This window comes from Crocodylus siamensis, chromosome 11 (assembly GCF_052110815.1).
Source record: "Crocodylus siamensis isolate JL-2025a chromosome 11, ASM5211081v1, whole genome shotgun sequence".
Classification (NCBI taxonomy): Eukaryota; Metazoa; Chordata; order Crocodylia; family Crocodylidae; genus Crocodylus; species Crocodylus siamensis.
Window position 1 is genome coordinate 45,269,766 of NC_143405.1, and position 17,971 is coordinate 45,287,736.

General features: G+C 41.1%; 1 protein-coding gene across 2 annotated transcripts in view; it reads right to left on the bottom strand.

Annotated features, from left to right (window-relative positions):
- ARHGEF3 (Rho guanine nucleotide exchange factor 3) overlaps positions 1 to 17,971 on the bottom strand; it is a 64,442-nt gene that overhangs the window by 21,892 nt on the left and 24,579 nt on the right. For both annotated transcript variants that reach the window (XM_090021105.1, XM_090021106.1), the window contains exons 3-6: positions 14,254 to 14,424; positions 10,352 to 10,414; positions 9,972 to 10,068; positions 9,807 to 9,883 (exon numbers count right to left, since the gene is read on the bottom strand). In XM_090021105.1, the coding sequence (XP_089877231.1) occupies positions 9,807 to 9,883; positions 9,972 to 10,068; positions 10,352 to 10,414; positions 14,254 to 14,424 (408 nt within the window). The remainder of the gene's footprint in view (positions 1 to 9,806; positions 9,884 to 9,971; positions 10,069 to 10,351; positions 10,415 to 14,253; positions 14,425 to 17,971) is intronic.

A 17,971-nucleotide genomic window follows, 5' to 3' on the forward strand; every position in this document is an offset into this window, starting at 1 on the left:
AGATACTGGTGGTCACCCGATAAACTTATAGGTGGCCATCAGATCACCCCTGAGCCTGTGCTTTTCCAGGCTAAAGAGCCTCATGGCTCTCAGCCTGTCATCATAAGGTCTGTTTTCCTGACCTCTGATCATGCGTGTGGCTCTTCTCTGGAGTCTCTCAAACTTCTCCACATCCTTTTTGAATTGTGGGGCCCAAAACTGGACGCAGTACTCCAGCTGTGGCCTCACCAAGGCCGAGTACAAGGGGAGAATGATGTCCCAGGATTTGCTTGAGAAGTATCTATGGATGCAAGCCAGTGTTTTGGTCACTGTACTAGCCGCAGCATTGCACTGCAGGCTCATGTTCATCCTGTGGTCGGTGAGGACCCCCAAGTCTTTTTGTTCCGTAGTGCTAGCCGGTATAGCACTGCCAAGCCTATAAGGATGCTGCAGGTTTTTCCTTCCAAGGTGGAGAACCTTGCATTTTTTGGTGTTAAACACCATCAGGTTCTCATCTGACTATCTGCTGAGCCTGTCCAGGTCAGCCTGGATCGCCCTCCTGTCTTCAGGTGTGGATGCTTTGCCCCAGGCTTTGGTGTCATCAGCAAACTTGGCAAGTCTACTTCTGACTTCAATGTCCACTTCATTAATGAAGATGTTGAACAATATGGGTCCAAGGACAGAGCCTTGGGGGACCCCCACTGGTCACAGGGCACCATGACAATTGACTTCTGTCAATTACCACCCTCTGGTCTGACCACGGAGCCAATTTCCCAGCCAGCGGATCGTGGTGGGCCCAAGGCCACAATCGGCCAGTTTTGCCAAAAGGTGATCATGGGATACCAGATCGAAGGCTTTTTTGAAATCAAGATATATGACATCAATCTCTTCTCCCTTGTCCAGGTGATAGGTCACCTGGTTATAAAAGGAGATTGGTCAAGCAAGACCTACCCACAACAAACCCGTGCTGGCTATCCCTCAGGATGTTGGCATCGGCCAGTCCATTAAGACCTCTTTAATAAACTTTTCTAACACCTTCTGCAGGATAGAGGTCAGGCTGATGGGTCTATAGTTTGCCAGACCCACTTTCCTCCCTTTCTTGAAGATAGGCACCATATTGGCCTTCTTCCAGTCTTGGAGCACTACACCAGAGTGCCAGGAGTTCTCAAAGATCTGTGCCAGGGGCTGGGCTATGATGTTCGCCAGCTCCCTGGTGGGTAGATTGTCAGGGCCAGCTGACTTGAAGGTATCCAGCCTCTCAAGGTGTTCCTTCACGAGGTCAGCATTCATGGAGGGTGTGAGGGAGAGAAGGAGACGGGGGGCTCTAAGGCTACCCGCCCCGACACAATCACACTAATCCCGCGCACACCGGCCCAAAACGCCGGGCGGGAACTCACCTTTTCCAGGTGCACGGAGGATGGAGGAGCCGGGCTGGCCAGGGCCAGCATAAAGGAGCCGCCAACGCCGGCAAGCAAGGTGGCGGAAACGGAAGAAGGCAGCGGAGGAGCCGAAACTGGCGAGAGCACCCTCAAGCGGATGCGAGCCGTCCTGAGACGCGGCAGGACCTTCTGGGGTAGGGGTAAGCCCCAGCAGGGCTTTGGAGCCCGGGCAGCCAGCCCAGAGAGGCCGTGGACTGTTTGACGCCACCAGGAGCGGCTGGGACCCGGCAGGAGCCAGGTACTGTATAAACTGTACTATAGGGACAATCACTGATGGTGAAACCTTCACTCCTGTAATTAGGGGCTGAGTGGCCTCAGGAGGCCCTAGTGAGGCCTGAAGAGCTCATTGAGAGTTAAGGAAACGGTTCCAACCCCATGGCATACAGGGGAATATAGGGGGACGTCTGCTGAGGATCAAAGCAGCTTCCCTGCTCTCGTGAACCCCTGGCTGTAACCTTTTATGTTGACCTTTGCATTTCTCTTATGGACGTTTTGAGGGATACCCGACGAAATAGGCAGTCACCATACGGTGGAATGGGCGAGCGTGTAGGGGTGCCGGAGCCCTCATTAACACAGGACCCGCGAGAAGCTCAGGAGTCTCATATTCGGATGACACGCGCCGGACCATCTGGTATCATCATCAAAGTTGTGGCAGGCGAGGCCGGTGTCATCATCAAAGTCGTGGCAGGCGAGGCAAGCGTGTGCAAAACGTCCAACAGCAGGTGAGCCACTCCTTGGCGACAAGTGAGCAGTCCTGATGCGGAGAGATGGTAGTGACTTAACGCGCACTCCCCGACAGAGGGCAGAGGATCTCCCTCACCCAGACCTCCCGGTCCCGTAGTGGGCATGAGCGTCCCATGGGACTGATGAAAGACTGACGCAAAGTACCCATCTAATAGGTTGGCTTTTTCCTGGGTGTCAGTTGTCAGTTGTCCAATCTGGTTCAGCAGGGATCCAAAGTTGCCCTTGCTTTTCCTCCGGCTCCCCACATATCTGAAAAAGGACTTTTTATTGTCCTTGATACTCAAAGCTGGTTGGAGCCTTGGCTTTCTTGGTTTGCTCCCTGCAGGACTGGACCAGTGCAGAATATTCCTCCTTGGAGGTGAATCCCATCTTCCATTCTTTGTAGGCCTTTATTTTTAGCCTTAGGAGGTCTGCTAGATCCCTGGAGAGCCAGGGGGCCTGCTGTGCCCTCTTCTTGCCTTTCCTCTGAGAGGGAATAGACTTAGTTTATGCATTGGGGATTGCTCCCTTGAGGAACAACCACTCTTCCTGAACTCCCCTCTCCCTGGGGTCATGGTCCCTTAGGGCCTCACTGACAAGCCTCCTGAGCTTGTCAAATCGGCTTTCCTGAAGGACTTCAGTGTTGCTGACTGACTTACTAGCTTTACGGTGGATAGTGAAGGTCATGAGCTCATGGTTGCACACTGGTCACCAATATCAGTTTGCAGGGACGTGTAGCTTTCCTTAACATAGCAAGCTACACCCCTGCCCCTTTTATCTACTCAGTCTCTTCTGTACAGGGTATAAGCCATCTATACCTGTGGCCCAGTCATGGGTGGAGACCCACCAGGTCTCTGTCATCCCTATGACGTCGTAATTATTTGTGTTTAGCAGGAGGACGAGTTCCTCCTGCTTATTCCCCAAGCTCCTGGCATTTGTGTACAGGCAGACAAGTGTCTCCTTGGAGGCTCTTGCCTTGCCCACAGGTTGTACCAGGTCTGGGCTCCCTTAAGTGCCTTGGCCGGCTGGTTAAGATCTGGTGGGGCAGGGGCCTTGGTGCAGTGGGCCTTAGGGCCCTTGACCATCTTGGTGCATTCCCTTGGCTGGACAGAATGGGAGGTCCCAGAGTCCTCCCTTGTCCTGGAGGGAGACTGTGGTCTACCCTCCAGCTCCTGGGGGAGAAGGGCCTGGCAGCAGTCAGGAGAGTCTATCTCCTGCTCACAGTCCCTGATGGCATGCAGTCTCTGCACTGTGGCCTAGAGCTCTTCCAGCTGGTGCGCCAGAGACACCAGTAGGGAGCAGACCTCACAAGGGGAGGTAGCCATGCTCCCGAGCCCCAGAGCCTGAAAAAGGGACAGGCAGCTCCTGCAGCCAAGCCAGGGGCTCTGTCTGGGTGGCCATCTCTGAGGTGCCAGAGGGGTGGCCACAGACCCCGAGGGGCCTTTGGGGTGTGGCAAGTGCCCATCTGCAGTAGGCTGGGCTTGAGTCTGCAGGGCCTCGTGCCCTCCTGCGCACCCTCCTGCGTGAACTCTGCATTAACTCATGTACCAGCAGACAAGCGTGCCTGTTTGTGCGGCCTGTTCATGTGGCTCCCTGGGGGGCTGCCCAGCTCCCACTCAGCCGCCTCCTCCCACTCTCTAAGGGTTAATCCCATCCCACCATGGGCCCCGCTTACCTCAAGCTTAAGGGGCTCTGAAGCTGCTGGGGGTCTCTGGGGGGCTTCAGGGGAGTGGGGGTGCAGCGAGCTTTCACCCATGTGTCTCTCGCTACTCCCAGAACCTAACTGAGGCTTTTTTGCTGTTGGCTGGCCTTTTTAAACTGTGCGCATGCACAGTGGGCCTGCCATCAGTGGAGGCTGCTCTCGGGCTAGGGGGGACCCTGCCTGGGATTTAGGGGACCCTGCCCCATTGGAGACAGACCAGTAATTTTCCTCCCCCTACCTCTCTCTCTCCCTGTGGGGCTGGGCCAAGTAGGGGCCTGGGCAGGGTTAGACCCAGCCCAGCTCCCACTCAGCTGCCTCCTCCCACTCTCTAGGGGTAAACCCCCTCCCACGGCAGGCCACGCTTACCTCCGGCTGTGCTGGGGGTCGGCAGGGGGCTCCGCGGCTGCTGGGAGCTTCAGGGGAGCAGGGGCACAGTGAGCTTTCACCCACGCATCTCTCGCCACTCCCGGAGCTAACTGATTAATTAATTGGATCTCCCTGTCTCCCAACAAGAGGGTAACTCCTGATCTACATGCCATTTTGCTTTTCTCTGGATATTTAGTAGCTTTTAACAGCATAACAGAATGTCTATATTTAGCGTGTAGTGAAGTCTGGCAGTAGGAGTCTATCTCCTGCTCACAGTCCCTGATGGCACGCAGTCTCTGCATTGTGGCCTGGAGCTCCTCCAGCTGGCACGCCAGAGACCCTAGTAGGGAGCAGACCCCACAAGGGGAGGTAGCCATGCTCCCAGGCCCCAGAGCCTGAAAAAGGCTCCAACATGGTACATTTCATTACCCCTCTCATAAAACTTATGGAAAATGGCCTTCGTGAAGCAACTGAAAGAAAAAGCAACTAAAATTACATTTGTACTTTTATGCTTTTTACTTTTGAAGCCTATTAAGTCATTTTTATAGATCCTAAAGAAAGTCATGCTAAAGTTTGTTTTGAAAGGTCATGAAAGCCATCAGATGTCACTACAACTAGTAGTAATTTGACAGGTGCCAGCCAAGATGCACCTTGATTCATGAAAGCACTTCATCAGATACCTAACTGTAAGTCTGTGTGTTAGTCTCTTTGAAGTCCACGACTGCTCATACAGTTCATAAGACACATTCTTAAGAACCTTGCTGAACTACAACCTTAAGAAGATTCTAATTAAAGTCCTAATATCTGATTAGAAGAAAATTAGAAATCTAACTGTGTGAAATGTGTTAAATATTTCATTTATTTCTCTAAATATTAATCCCAAGACTACCAAAATACAGTATGATTTAAATTTTATCAGACAAGGATGTTATGCTTATTTATTTTGCTGAAGTGTAATTTACATACCTGAAGTTAAAACTGGCTATCAGCTTTCGCTAATTTAGGTTTGACTTCCTCCTTTTCTAAGCCCTGGAGACACCCAAGATTTCCTTTAAAAAGAAGGAAATTAGTTATGACTAGGAAGCACTAACTAAATTCTGAGCACATAACTCCTGTTTTCCACTTGTGTCATTAATTTCCATTATCATGCTGCCTAGCTGCCAAGGTAAGCAAGTAATCCTGTTTTCACATGTGATGGGTTTTCTTGTTTTGTGTGCATACTAAGATTAACTACCTCATTTAAATGTTTTTGATGACTTCAAGGATGAACAAGCATAGTATAATACGGGCAACATCAAAATAATCTGTACTGTGGAAATTACTTTTAACTAGATGATACAAATAAGCATGTTTTAGAGACACAGTAAATACCAAAAAAGTAGTTCTCCAAAATATTTCAGATAAATATATTTACACAAATTAAATTTGTGTGTGCCCAGTAAAACTACTATAACTACTACTATAAAATAAGTAATTTGTATAGGCCTGTTTAATTTAATAAAATAAAATATATCACCAATAAAAGATATCACTAAAAAACCCTTGCTTCTCTCATTTAATTTAAATGACGAGATGAACTTTTATGAGGTAAAAGCAAAAGGAAGTTAGAAAATAAATTGATCCATTAGTAACCTGGGCTGCTGTTCATTAACAATAATATATCATCATTATTTTAGTTCTTGGATACATTACACTTCAGCAAAACAAAAATAAAAACTTTGTCTCATAAAATGTGAATTATTCTGACAATTTTGCTTCTCTAACTATTAAATAAAAGAAAAATGATTCAATTCTTGAAAGAAAAAAATATTTTTCACAACATTTTTGTGTGCTAATTATGTACACAACAAATACATGCAGCTGCAATGATCCCTGGTAAATATTGTATTTATGGTGTGATTAATAAGGTAATCTTACTATAAACCACAATGTACCACATGTGCAAGTAATTTATGTCACAACAAAATGACAAACCAGACACTAATATGTTCCACATATAATATAGAACAGCTTTGTGGCTGGTTTGTATACTGCTTTAACTTGAGTGTGTGTCACTGAAGTGATGTTAGGGATATTGATCAGCCTAGCCCCAGTGCTGTCAGGAACTTTGAGAAGGCAGGCCACACATGCAGGCCCATCAACAGTTCTCTGTGGCAAGTGTCCTGGTTCCTAACCATGTTTTTTGGCTTACTTCTGGACTTTGGATTTTCCTGGAGCAATGTTTTCTGGCACCTGACTCCAGTTTGGCTCTTTCTTCTGACTTCACCAGAAGTACTGTCCCCCAGGTTGTTACCTGGCCTTTGATCCCCTGGATCCTGACCTGGGACTGTGTTGCGGACCCTGCTTCTGGATTTCCCCCTAGTTTTGGTATATGGCCTATGCTGAAGTCCCTTACAGGTGGGAGCTTGAGATCAAGGAGCCACACCCTGATCTAGAGCTCTAAACACCCATGCACAGGCCAGCTGCATGTGTACCCTTTAAACATGCTGGTGGGAAGGCCCTGAGATGGGGATTTTCTGCCAGGGCCCTACGATAGAGTCCTTTTAATTTATATTCTCAGCACTGCAAACTGCACTGTTTCACTTATGTATTTACTAACCAATTGTCTGTCAAGAATGATTGGGGCAGGGAGCAGTGCAGGCAGGGACAGAGGCCTGCATGCAGTCCCTCCCTCCCCTCCACCTTTGGGACCAAGCCCACTCCCCCTTTCCACCCCCCACCTCCATGTCCTCTCTGTCTTTGCTGTCATGGAGACGCTCCGCCATGGTGCTGCCACCTGCAGTCCAAATGCGCTTGCAGCACTCTGTTGGCTTCCCAAACAGCCAGTCAGAGTGTGAATAAAGCATTACGGACAGACAAACAGACAGACAATGGCTTTTATAATATTAGAATTATAGACACTGAGTAATTTTAAGCTATGATGACCGTCTCTTGGGTAGGGTGTCATATATATTGAATATATACAGAAACCAACCAACCAACCAATGAACAACTAGGTCAAAACCACAAGTTTCATTTACTGAGAATGATCAATTATAGTTTACTTCTGGCTTCCCTATATTATACTAGTACTATGCAACAATTCTAAACTGATGGAAATGTATGCATTTTGTTTGTTCAAAATGTTATGTTTTTACTTGTTATAGATTTAGCTCTTATCTTAAAAGCCAGTGGCTGTTATTCATCTCAAATAATAAATTTGCATACCTTGTGTACAAGATTTTGAAATAGTTTGTTTCTCTAGCTGCTTACTTGTTTGTGTTCATTTCACCCTTACCAAGCCAAATTCAAAGTACGTTGCTCAAAGTAATGAATAAATACTTGAAAACCAACTAAAAATTAATTTGACTAAAACAGTGGGAATTTTCCACATTAAAAAGAGATAGCTCAGTAAAGAAAAATAATACCTTATTCATTTACAGATTTTCAGGTTATTAATTACTTGATTCATTTGAGATCAAAAGAAATAATAACGGATCACGCACATCTCCAAGAGGTTTTTTGTTTAAGAAAGGAGCTTTCTTCCTTTTAAAAGGGGCAAAACATTTTCACTGGTTGAACAGGGTTTGACATGTCCCATTCAAAAACAACTATTAAAATGTGTATTTTGTTTCTTTAAAAAGACCAGAATCCAAACAGTAGTATTACTTTGTCTGTAGTTTCTACCAACATAAACACATCTGCTGTTAAGGGAGAAATATTCAACAACCTGTCAGGAATGATAAACATGGCAAGTTCTTATGAATGTCCTATAACAGGAAGATAGCTATTTCATGTGATTTGCAAGTGTATGCTTGATGTGTAAATGATCTTAAAATTTAAATGTGAAAATTTCCCCATAGCATTCAAATGGGATAACCACAAACTGCTCATATATTCTAAAAATCAGAGACTTTTTACATTTTTATGTAAATAAACTATGTCCCCATTTTTAAAAAATTAATTTTAATGCTAGATAGATTCAAAAAGCAAACTGGATTTTAGGGTGTTTGTTTGCTGTGGACATGCAGAATAAAATATACAGGAATGCTTAAGGGACCTTGATTCTAAAAATGCCTGAAGTGATTTAGGTGCCAAAGTTACTTAGGCATTTTTGAAAATTTTAACCCCTATCCTCACAGAAACAATCAAGCCACTTAAGCTAAGAAACTAAGAAAATGAGAGGATGGATGATAATTTTAATTCTGAATTTTTGTATTCTATTATTATGGAATTCAGGGTATTCTAACCATTACATGTACACATACAGATGCACTCTCCTTGTAAGTTTAATAGCATGCCACCTATCACCTACTAATAGGCAGCCTTTTTGGAACCCGGGTGTTCCAAAGTCTAACACACTTATCAAATGTTTTGCCATTTACTGAAATGTTTCTCTTTGGCCTAGAGAAAATACTACAAACAGTATAAACTCTCTTATAGTACTGAACCCTTCCTGGTCCCAGCTGGGTATAATACAACCTCAATTATGTAAAGACTTGGGGGAGGATTGTGGGGAGAGTCACTTGAAACCTTTGAATTTGACAAGCAGTGAAAGAAGTTCAGCTTTGAAGTGTGCACTAAGTAGGGGTCAAGAGACCTTCAAAGTCTGCTGAACTGGATCCTTCAATTAGACAGCGTCGGTAAGGCAGAACAGGACTAGGGCATTATGTGTTTAATGGAGGCCCAAAGCTAAAGAGCATTAGCTAAACTGCCTTAGTCTTATGGAACCAGATGTTATCCAATCCTCACTTCTTTGAAAGCCTGTGAAAATTAGGTATATGAACATGTTTTTGTTGACTGGGATTTGGATAATAAAGTTCAGATAACAGTGGCTGCACTGTACTGGGCGAATAACCTTATGCATTTTGTTACTTCCGCTTTAACTCTTCAGCTCTTGTTTTCAAATCTCAGAAGAGACTTAGTTTAGGTTTGCTTCAGTCTAAGAAGCAAGCTAAACCTTAACTCCATATTACCTTGAAAGACTTAAACTTCCCCCTTCTGTTAACACTGCAGCTAGCTGGTGTTTACTGCAGTTTAGTTCTTACTAAAGTTCAATTCACTTAGACTGCAATTTGAATTTTTGATTTTTAACTGTGCATATTTCAAATATTGTCTGAAATACTGAGTAAAATGTTCTGAATTACTCGGCTCATTGTGACAGTTCTGTTTGTAACTTTCAGCTCATATACTAGAAAACCATGTGCAACAGGACTTAACCATGCAGTCATTATTCACCCAAATCCCCATTCTGTCCTTGGTAGGAGTTTGTCCAAGTAAAGATTTAAGGACAGTCTCCACAGGGCAAACAGTGAAAAAGTTTAAAGGTCTTTGACCACTGCCTGTTTTCAAAATAAGTAGAGCTTTCAGCATGCATTCGTTTCTTAACTGTAAAGTGCATATATGAGATGTTCCTTTATTTAACTGTACTGTACTTTTTTCTACTGGCATTTTAAAAATGCTAAAAAAAAAAATGAGACGTCATTTGGAAAAGATGTACTAAATATGAAGTAAACCAGTCTGATAAAAGGTAAAAACCAATGAGGTAATTAAAACCAACTTCAAACTTTGATTAGGATTAAAACCAACCTCAACTTTGATTAGGATATCTGCCTTACCCAGCCCACAAGGATATGACCAACATGCTCAGTAGATCCATCAGGTTTTCTGATCTCCTGAAGCCTCCTTAGAAGATCTGATCAAAATAGAATAGGAAGGAAAACTCACTTGCTGAACAAGATGAATATAAATAAATGTAATTTAATCATTTAACAGAGTTATACCTTCGTGCAGAGGGATTAAAGAGTCCAGTGTTCCAAATATTTGGTTTAACTCTTGCTCTGTCATTATGCAGAGTTTTAGCATGGGGTCATGATAAGCCTGCAAACAAACCAACCAGTCAGTCAGAAAGAATTAGCATATATTTGATATCTGAGAAATTAGAGAGCATTTAAACCCTTCCATAACTTAAAAAAGGCTGAAGGTATTTTATTCATGTTTTCACAATCTCACACTGTGTTAAAGTTCAATTACATAAAATTAAGTCCCAAAATTGAAAATTTCAGAACTTTATGAATATAAACGTCCATAGGCAGCAGTTATTATAAACGGTGGGGAGGCAGTTAAAGGGCAAAATAGCTGAATAAATTATTTGTATAAATACCTTTTTTGCCAACTTCAAGTCTTCTATCAAGTCTTCTTCTCCCTGGGCAAGTTCAAAGATAGCCTATAGGGAAACAGACATATATTATTTAAACTGACTGAAAAATTGCTGTTACTTGCTAAATCTGATAGGAGACTTAATCTAAACTTAATCTGATATTTATAAAACCATTCAATTGCTAAGTATTACCTTAAAAATCATGACCTTGAAATGCTTCTTTATTTCAGAAAATAAATGTTTTATGAGAAGTGAAATTTTTGGCCTGACATATTTCTGATCTAGAAGTCACTCTTATGTATTATATTTTAATAAAACTGAAATCTCTTAACTAATTTTGGTAAAATAAAGACTGTTTATGAAATATGTACACAAGTATCTTTTTAATAAATGTAACATTTGTCAAATGTAACATTTGTTTAACACAGCAACTATTTGAATATCCTTTAAAATGTTAATATATTACAATACTTTTAATTTTGTTTAATTTTTTTCTCTTGTGGGGAAATGCAGCACTTTGGTGGAACCTCTGCCTCATGCCAGCCATTTTTACTGAAGGGAGTTCTGTATTTTATTAGAACTCAGATCAAAGCTTAGCACACTTTCAGCATGGTACCTTACCAATCATACTTTTTAAATGATAAATCATACTTTACATGATCTAGTTTTGATCAAGCATCGCAAATGAGCACATTTTGATTAATTAAAATTATTCATATTAAATACCAAGATTTTAAGAATGTTTTTAAAGGTTCCATGTTCAAGATCATCAACTGGTGTAAATGGCTCAGCCATTTACATGAACTGAGGCTCTGACCTCATATTATATACATAGTGTTTGTCACAAAAGGCACATGACAGCCACAAGGCTGCACTATCATCTGCAGAGCATATCCATTATCACTCCATGACTTATGAGACGGCATTCCTTCTCCATAGAAACATAATTTGTACCATATCTGGCAGGACTTGGGAGCTCCTCCTTATCTTTGTGAAATTGAATCTGGCCTCAGCTATCTGTCATCTCTTAGGTGGACTAGAACTATGCAATATACCTGGGCAGGGAACCTCTGGAAACTCCAACTGGTTACACAATGCTGCAGCATACCTGAGAAAAACAGGGTATTGCAAGCATATCCTATCTGACCTCTACTCTCTAATGCTGAATTACATTTCAATCATCTTAAATGCTTGAGTGACCTCTTAGAAAAGTCTCAGGTCATAATTTCCAAGTAGCCTGGGGTCTAGGTAACTAAACAACCAAGCAACGTTTCAGGAAAAAGACTAGCAGATAATTTTACTCCTCTGGCACAACAGAACTTTTCACAATAAAGATATTGTGCTTGTCAACACAGGAAAGAGCTTCCTCAGTGATTTGTCCAAGATTGTAAAATGAATGTACACAAGAACTGAGGACCACCCCAAAGATGCATTTGTGACACTTGTGTTCTATAGAACAGATAGTACAATGTATGTGTGCCAGTTTATGTATACAATTCCCAAACAAGCCATTCATTTGCACACATCCCTTCCTCTTTGGGCAGGGTTAGAGAACAAATACATAACAGACAGATGTCACATTGCTTAATGAACAACTGGAAGGCAAGCAAGTATACTGGTGAAGAAGAACATGTTAAAAAATCTACATAAAACACCAAAATCCTGTGATTTTTTTTATATAGCTCATGTAAATGGGCTGTATACCAGGTGACCTCCAAGATTTCACCCTAAATCAGGAATGAATACTGTATTGTGTTATGCAAACAAATTTGCGTAATATATTTTTCAGCAAGTTCCCTTCAAATTTCTCAATTTGAAAAGCTATTTCCTATGAATTTTTACACTGTGTTTAAATCTATAAGAGAACTTCTGTGACATTACTACTGCTATTTGATTTATGACTCACATAACCATTGCAGTGTTCTGGAAAGGTCTGTTACAAGCTTGCCTGACTGTGCTGAAACTGTAGAACTGAAAATTCCCTGATATATAGAAATTCTCAAAGGTTTAGAGGCAGTGGGCCTACCACAATGACAATATTTGTAATTTAGCAGTGGAGCAGTGGAGTTGTTTTTAAGTAAATAGGTCTACAATGTATCTATAAGCTTATCATAAATAGGGGTGATTCCATTTTTCATTTCAATAACTTCTCTGCCATTAAGAAAAGGCAATTTAACCATATTAGCAAGGCTGAATTAGAACCTGTTTCTGTTCCCACTGAAGTCAATGGGGTTTTGCTATTGATTTTAATGGGAGTCACTTAGAATGTCTCTTGCACAGCCCGTGTTGTTAGTGCTAGAGTAGTGTTGCTTTTTTTATAGTGTTACATTTTATAATCTTATTTAATCTTTCCAGCAATGAAAAGCCACTGGAAAAATATTAATAATCATTCCCTGTATATATATAAAAATGATTATGTCTATGTTATTAAAACTTTTACTAAGTTAGCATTGACCTTACAACAAAAGATCTTGGGAAAACAAATTAGTTATATATAAAACAAAACACTAAGGTAAAAAGAGACTAGAAATCAATTAGTTAATCATATAAGGATCTCTGCAATATAATGTTCAGTAAATCTAGAAGTGTTACCAGCTGCAGTATTAAATATTGTCTCAAAGTATAGCAGTTTCTGTAATGACAGCACTAATTAAAATTAAACTTGATTTAGTATTGAACAACAGCAAACATGCAACTACATAAAATCAGCGCTAATACTGCGTAGGAAGGAGGTATGTCCCTATTGCCTCAGAGATGACCTTACCACAATGTCATTCAGCAATGGTTTCACAACAACTCCCATGAAAGACGACCCTTCACAATCAGTGACTAGGGGGATAATCTTAGGTGGTGGTTCTCATGACTGATTCTACTTCCCACAAACAGTGGGAAACAGCTGCACTATCCCAGCTTTGTGAAATCTCAGTATTCTCTACTGTAAAGCTCTGCAATGTGGATCTTTCGTTGTTTCTTGGTATTTCTATGAGTAGCAGCATTTTCTCCAGGGTTTATACAAGGCTGACCTCTCTAGAGTGCCATGCTTCTTTGGGCCTATTGTTCTCTGTCTGCAAGCCAAAAGCTATGGAGTGTACCACAATGCTTCACATGTTCTTCCACTCATCTTAAGTAAACTCTCAGGAGTTTGGAGCCTTGTTCCAAGGTCTACACCAGTGATATTCAACCAGGGTGCCATGAGATCCTTTAAAGGGTGTCACAGGGTGATGCTCAATATTAACACTATTGGGTATGATTTGCAAGATAAATCCAGAGTTTTCAAATAGGAATCCAAAGTGTCAAAAATACTGCGACCTGTTGTAGCTTTTCTGTATTGGTTGCAGCAGCAGAATGCCTGTATTATGCTTCCTCAGTTAAAAAAGCAAGTGAAATCTAAGAGGCGGCATTTTCTGAGGGGTGTCTTGAGGTTACACCAACAGAGAAGAGTGCAGCCCTTTTGCCATTTGGCCTTTTCTACCATCTGCATACATTACTCTTCTACTGAAAGTTCCTTGGAAATTGTGCTTTCCTATGTATCTGCATGACCTAGACTGAGCCTGATCCTTGCAGGAGTTTCTCAGCATTAACAGCAGTAAAATAAAACAATACACATACTAAACACCAAACTACCCAGACCATCCTGCAAAACTCTGATCTAAAATGTCTTAAAGCTATTATACATTAATTAATGAAGCATTTAAAACAACAGCAACAACAATGATCTACTGTAGATTGATTATAAAGATTATTAGTGAAATTCTGATGTTATTGAAGTCAGTGGCAAAATACTCAACGACTTCCCTGAAGCCACTCTATAACTTCAAATACAGAGTTGGCATTCATTAGCATTCCTAAATATTTTAGGCATAGCTGTCAAATTGGAAGCTTAGGAGGATTTTAAAAAATTGTACCTCTTGACGCTTGATTTCTTTGGATGTAAGCATCTGATTGACACAAACATCAAACGTCTCACTCCACAGTTTGCTGTCCCTCCTCTTTGTGTTAGCAGAAGGAACATTTCGAGACCACGGTCGTGGGGTGAATAGATCAGGGCGACTGTCATTCCGGAAGCTGATAGAACGCTAAGAGCAGTACATAAAAAACATAATTGTCATTGTTAAAGAGAGCAGTTTCATATTTACAAATTATTATCCAAGGCAAAACTCTATGTCCAAAGAAATTACATATTTAATAAAATAAAGCAAGTTAATTTAACTCTTAATTCCAGTTCTACCCAATTTTTGTTGGGTCTAATACTACTTTTTAGTATTAAGAGCATAAGAAATGTCATTTGAAAGCATCTTTGTGGTACATAGAGCCCTCAGTAAAGTTCAGCTATTGTTTTGCTTAACACTGATCAGTGCAATTTGCTCAAACTAGTTTTCCTTCCTTTTAGTTCCAAAGGAACTGCCCCAATATGCAACTCTCTGGGCGTATCTACATGTGCACTTTAAATACATAGTAGTCTATTCTACTGTGTATTAAAGCGGTGTGTAAAAAACTATGCTAATATGCAAATGCACAGTAGAATAGATTACTGCACATTAAGTATCACCTAAAAAGCATGTACATGCGCTACTGTACCTCATATCGGAGGTATTAAATTTAATGCTCGTTAGAAAAAGTGTACTAATTTATGAGTAGATGTGCCCTCTTGTTCAGGTTGCGTGCTGCATGAAGGTGGCATTAATCCCATAGAGAAAAGCTTCAAAGCTAGACATGACATTATACTTATTGGTTTATATCTTGAAACTTCTTAGTGAATAGTTACACAGCAAATCATAAAATTATTTATGACCATACCTCAAGTTTACAAACAACCCAACTAAAAAGTACCGCATATATGGAGATAGCACTATATATCCACTAGAACCAATAAATTAAATTTCAGTGAACTGTATTGGAAATTTTCTACTGATTCCTGTTATCTTGTAGCAAGGACAAGTAAGTCCTGTTGGAAGGACCAGTAACCCCAGAAATGCCATACTTTGTCCAAAGCCTTGCTGGATAACTCAAAGCACTGAAAGCCAATTTTACTACTGAGCTACTATCTCCATTAGGGAGAAATAACCTTGGAGATTTCAATGCAAAGTGCAACTACCTTAATCCTAGTCATAAATGATGTAGGGTATAGATAAGGTCTTACATATGTTAAGGTGGAAAGAAAAGCATTCTAGGTGTTAGAATATCAGGGTTCATTAAAAAATCTTTGAAAGAGAAATAGGACAAATTTGAGGTGTAGCTTAAAAGGTGGAGAACAGGTGGAGAACCTGAGAACAGGTGGAGAACCTGTATCAAGAGAAGAGCCATCCACATTACAGGAATTAGTAAAATAAAGATTAAACACTTGCTGCCCTAAAATAGGATAGCGAAATCTATAAAAGGAAGGCTATCATGGAAGTATTAGCAGTTAGGAAGAGGATGAAGTAACTGTGAAAGAACAAGGCCTATTTGAGCAGATGGCTATCTTTCTTTTGCTTGTGTGGCACACCATAGCTTGCAAACCTAAGAACAAATAAACCAATGCAGCAAACTCCAGAAATTATTTAATACCTCATTTGGCCACTGACATGTGTCGAGTGGAAGTCAGGTACGCATTACCTGCTGCTCTAACAGGCAGCGCAGTCCAAAACACAATCTCAGCATGCAAGACTAATTTGAAAAATACCTAAATAAATGGGCATAAGCAAAACATTCTGATAACTAATTCTAAAACAAATTCGTAATCTAATATTGGTAATTTAAATGCTAACATTTTTAACAATTTTCCCAAGTAAATGAACCTATTTCAAGTGAGTGAAATATAACATTTACTTATGCTGCAACATCAGTGTTTTTAAAAGGATAAGAGAATATACTCTATGCCAAATTCCCAACCTTGGGATCTTAACATTAATTAAATAGCAAACAGATTCTTTATGATTTTATGATCAAGTTAGTATAAAAATAATTCAGGAGTTCCTATTCAGATTGGATGAGTGTCATGGGGCTGGTCTGTGGGTCAAATCCAGTGTAGGGTTAGTCTACGTGTGAGAACTGGCACACAAACCCGGTCCTGCACTGCATCTGGTCACAGGGCTACCCCACACACCAGCCCACTCCTCATGCTGGATCCAGGCATGGAGCACCTGGCGCGAGCCAAACCCCGTGCACAGGGTCCCCACAAGTCCAGAAATTTGGCAGCAGGGAAACAATCATAATGTTAATTGCTGTGGCTCCAAGAGCTTCTCCCAGAACTACATCAATTTATGCTGCCACTGCTCCCCCACAACCACAGGTGGGATCTTACCACCACACCCCTCCCTCCCACCAAATTTCCAGACCCATGGAGAACCCCAAAGGCCAGATAACATCTCCATGGGCCACAGACCAAGCACCCTTAGGTTATACCAATGAAGCCTTAACTTGTAATGGCAATAAAACAACATTAACTTCTGCCTCAATGCTAGTTAGAACTGTGTTCAGTTCTATTCAATCCCATTTCCATCTTGTAAGGTAAGGTGCATCACCACGAAAAGGGTCAAATGGTACTAGCTTTATAATGCATTGAAGGCAGTGATGAAAGATTTATGCTAGATGGTTAAATCAATTCAAGTACATGAATAATTGTACCAGCTCAGCATTTGGTACTCTGCAGGTATACAGAAGTGATAAACAATCTGTCAAAATGTAGCTAACACTGCACTGTTTTAATCATCCAGTCTACAGTACTGTAAGAAGAAGAAAAAACACAGCAGGTATGAGTAATCAGAATTTAAAAAAAACAAACAATTGGGACTACTTTTTTTGCATCCTTTGTGGAAAATACTGAAAATCCATTCACATAATAATATTGGGAAGGAAAAGTCACAAAAACCTAATATTTCTATAACTATTAAAACAAATTTAAAAAAATACTACAAAATCCTCAGACTTAGAGATGTGTTTCCCCTTGATCTGTATATGGAACATCCATTAATATATGATGAAATTTCCACATGTGAAGCTGAGAAATTATGCCCCATGGAATTTCTCTTCTTTTATATATTTCTCTCATCAGAAAGGATTGTATAAGACAGAAAGTTAATATTTTCCCCCTAAAATTTTACAGAAACCATTGCAAATGATTGTGATATGGTGTTTGTTTTTTGTCTAGGTATGGTGGTGGTTTCCTTCAGATATCATGGATGCAGAGTTATATCTGTTGATACATGTAGAAAATGTTTTTTTACTAATATATTCTTACAGTGAAGATATCACATAACGACACTTGTGCCAACTGGAGAACATAAATGTGCAACTTCCAAGTTCTGGAATATGAAGAAAATACTGTGGAGACGGTCTAGGGTGGAGTGCCAGCCATGTTACTAGGTCTCAGAAGATTTACTTTTCCTTTAAACTGATAAACCCAGAGATGACAGAGCAAGGAGCACCGATCTCAAGTTGCAGCAAGGGAAATTTAGGTTAGATATTAGGAAGAATTTTCTCGCTAGGAGGGTAATAAAACACTGGAACAGGTCACCCAGAGAGGTGGAGTAAGCTCTGTCCTTAGATGTTTTCAAAACCTGGCTAGATAAAGCCTTGGCTGGGATGATCTAGCTGTTTCAGAAAAGACAATGCTTAGCCAAAGGAATACATTTCAAATGACCC